Below are 2,913 nucleotides of genomic sequence, written 5' to 3'. Positions count from 1 at the left end.
CCTCCCCCTCGGCCCCGGGACCCCTGAGCACGCCTTCGATCCCTGCGGGTGGTCGGGGAAGGCCTCGCAGGGCATCTCCTGGAGCTTCGAATGCTGCTTCCGATGTTGTCCCGCCTCTGACGGAGGGGCAGCCGGGGCTCCGGCACGTGCTGGCGGGGTGACCCTGGGCCAGTCACCTCCCCCTGCGGGCCTCCGTTTCCTCATCAGTGAAATGAGCCAGACGTGGGGTCCCAGGGAGTCAGGCGGTGGCAGAGCTCCTGGGGAGACTGGGGGGTCCAGGAGCCCCCCCGGGGCCTGGCACCCGCATGTGGCCGCTGCCGCTGTGATTCAGGCTGGGCGGGGGGCCCCGGTGCCCATTCTTGGCCTCACTTCCAAGGGGGCACCTCTGGAGCTCTGGCCCCGGGGCCGAGGGAAGACCACCAGGCGGCCTGCTCTGGGCTGGAAGGAGATCCCGAGACTGGATGGGGGAGGCCTAGATGGGGCAGGGGGTCCCCCCTTCTGTCCTGGGGCAGGCTGGGCCCCCGTGCCCACAGCCTGTTCCTGTCTGTCCTTCCCAGGGATTTCTGGAGCCCGGCCGCCCTGGGCCCCCGGGATTGCCAGGTAAGGAGCCTGGGAAGGTGGCCGGACGCCCGAGGGGTCAGCGAGGCCTGCCCCCCCCCCCCGGGGCTGGAGCCGGGCCTCAGGGGCTTGCCGGGGCCCCCTCTTCCCTTTCCTTTGGACCAGGACGTTCTTGGGGAGTCCCTAGAGTTGCCCAGCCCCCCCTCTAAAAAGGGTGCCATCCTGGCTCTCCGGCATCCTCGGGGCCCTGCTTGTGCCTGGCCGGTGCCCGTCCCCATGGCTTCCCTGGCACACACCTCCCTGCCATCCCGACGCCGCCCCGGGCTCGGGAATGATGTCCTGCTGGGGGGCTCAGAAGGGGGTGGCGGGGCCCTCTGCCAGGTCTGAGCCCCGCCATGCCCTCCCTCCCCAGGTTACCAGGGACCCCCCGGAGTGAAGGGCGATAAGGGAGAGGCGGGACCCGCGGGGCCACCAGGTGAGCCTCCAGCGCCCCAGGAGGGCGGCCCAGCGGGGGGAGCCGCCATCACAGGGCACACGGTGCCCGTCGGGGCAGTGGCGGGCACACTGCCATCGCTGGCTCTCCTTCCAGCTGTGGCAACGAAAGAGGAAACGGGGCCAGGAGAGGCAGTGTAGACGGGGGAGTGGGGGGGAGAGGCAGTGTAGACGTGGCGGGGAGTGGCTCTCGTGGAAATGGGAGCTCTGGGGCTGCCTTGCCAGGATGCCCCTCATCTGCCCTTCTCGCCCCCGCAGGGATCCTGCCCTTTGACTTCAGCACTTTGGTGGAGCACATGAAGGTGCGTCGTGACCCCCTTCTCCCCGGCCGGCCCCCAGGCTCCTCCGGCCGGAAGCGGGCTCTGAGGAGCAAACTTGGCCGTCGGGGCCGGGGGGCTAAGGGGACCCCCTCCGTGATGCCAGCCTGTATGGGGCACCTACGGGGCGTCACGTCTGTGTGGGCTCTGCAGTCAGGAAGTCCTGGGTTCCAATTTGGCCTCGGACGCTCGGCGTGGCCCTGGGCGAGTCACTGCTCCTCAGTTTGCTCGTCTGTAAGATGGGGCTGACTCACACGGCTCGCGGGCTTGTGGCGAGGGTCCCAGCCTAGAGGAAGTCCTCGGAGTCCATAGGGAGCCATTGAGAGCTAGTGAGCAGGGGCAGCCCGGGCTGCAGTGGATAGAGCCAGGCCCGGAGACGGGAGGTCCTGGGTTCCAATCTAGCCTCAGAAAGTTCCCAGCCGTGTGACCCTGGCAAGTCCCTTAAGCCCACTGCCTAGCCTTTGGCACTCACCTTGTTTTCTTTTGTTTTTTAAACCCTCCCCTTCCGTCCTGGAGTCAGTCCTGTGTGTCGGCCCCGAGGCAGAAGAGTGGTCAGGGTGGGCCGTGGGGTCAAGGGACTGGCCCAGGGTCACCCGGCTGGGAGGCGCCATTGCACTCTTCTGCTTTGGACCCAGAGCGCGGAGTTGATTCTGCACGGCCGGCCCTCGGGCGATCGCCTCAGCTGCTGGGGGGAGGGGGCGGAGGAGGTCAGCTCTGGCACTGGGGGGCCCTCAAGGCCCCCGGCTTCCTTCATGCGCCCCTTTCCGCCTGCAGGGGGAGAAGGGAGATGGAGGCGTCAAAGGGGAAAAGGGCGAGCCTGGCACTGGCGGGTTCTTCAGCTCCGGAGTCCCGGGCCTGCCCGGCCCCCCCGGGCCCCCTGGGTACCCTGGCGTCCAGGTAAGGCCAGGCCCCTCCCCACCGTGACCCCCCACTGGGGCTCCCTCCTCAGCTGTCCCTCGAGGGCAGTGGCCTCCTGGCACCTTCCAGGGCAGGCAGAGGGGCTGGTTGTGCCCCCTCCCAGGCAGAGCCAGCGGCCAGATCATGGCACAAGGAGGGAACGGCTGAGCCGGCGTGTCCAGGGAGGACCTTCTCCCTCCCCTCCCCCGACCCCTCTGGCCCCTTCCTTTCACCGCAGAGGCCTCCCGGCCTAAAGCTGCCCGCCTGTGGCACCTTGCTGGGCACTGCGGGCGGCACCCTGAAAGAGTGGGATTGTGGGAGCATCCCGCCCGGTGCGGCCACTGCTCAGGGCCCTCTGCCAGGCCCCGAGTCCGCCCAGCCGCCTTGGCCACGGCGCCCCTCTCCGAGGGTGCCAGGATAGAAGAAACTAAGAGCTGGCACGGCCTGGGAGGAAACTGAGGCCCGACAGCCCGCTTCAGGCTGGAGACGTGCCGCCTGCTGCGTAGCCTCCTGCCGGGCGGGACGCGGCTGCGCGGCTGCTCCCCATCCAGGCTGTCCCTGTGGGCGCTGCTCAGGGCCTGCCCGGTGCCGCCGCTGTGCCCTGGCACGTGCCCACCCGGCCCCGCCAAGGCCCGGTACGCGCGGCAGC

The 2,913-nt window shown here is 69.4% G+C and overlaps 1 protein-coding gene across 1 annotated transcript; it reads left to right on the top strand.

Moving 5' to 3' along the window:
• Positions 1-90: 90 nt before the first annotated feature.
• Positions 91-2,899, top strand: LOC123255709 (collagen alpha-1(XVIII) chain-like; the record flags this gene model as incomplete). The annotated part of the gene is made up of 6 exons (XM_044684456.1): positions 91-600; positions 971-1,033; positions 1,309-1,352; positions 2,142-2,264; positions 2,503-2,673; positions 2,771-2,899. Coding segments are annotated over exons 1-6 (654 nt in total), but the record flags the coding sequence as incomplete, so codon positions are not given.
• Between the last annotated feature and the right edge of the window lie 14 nt (positions 2,900-2,913).

Source organism: Gracilinanus agilis, unplaced genomic scaffold (assembly GCF_016433145.1).
Source record: "Gracilinanus agilis isolate LMUSP501 unplaced genomic scaffold, AgileGrace unplaced_scaffold50366, whole genome shotgun sequence".
Classification (NCBI taxonomy): domain Eukaryota; kingdom Metazoa; phylum Chordata; class Mammalia; order Didelphimorphia; family Didelphidae; genus Gracilinanus; species Gracilinanus agilis.
Note: the sequence above shows the minus strand (reverse complement) of the source record. Positions and strands in the feature narration are given on the sequence as shown.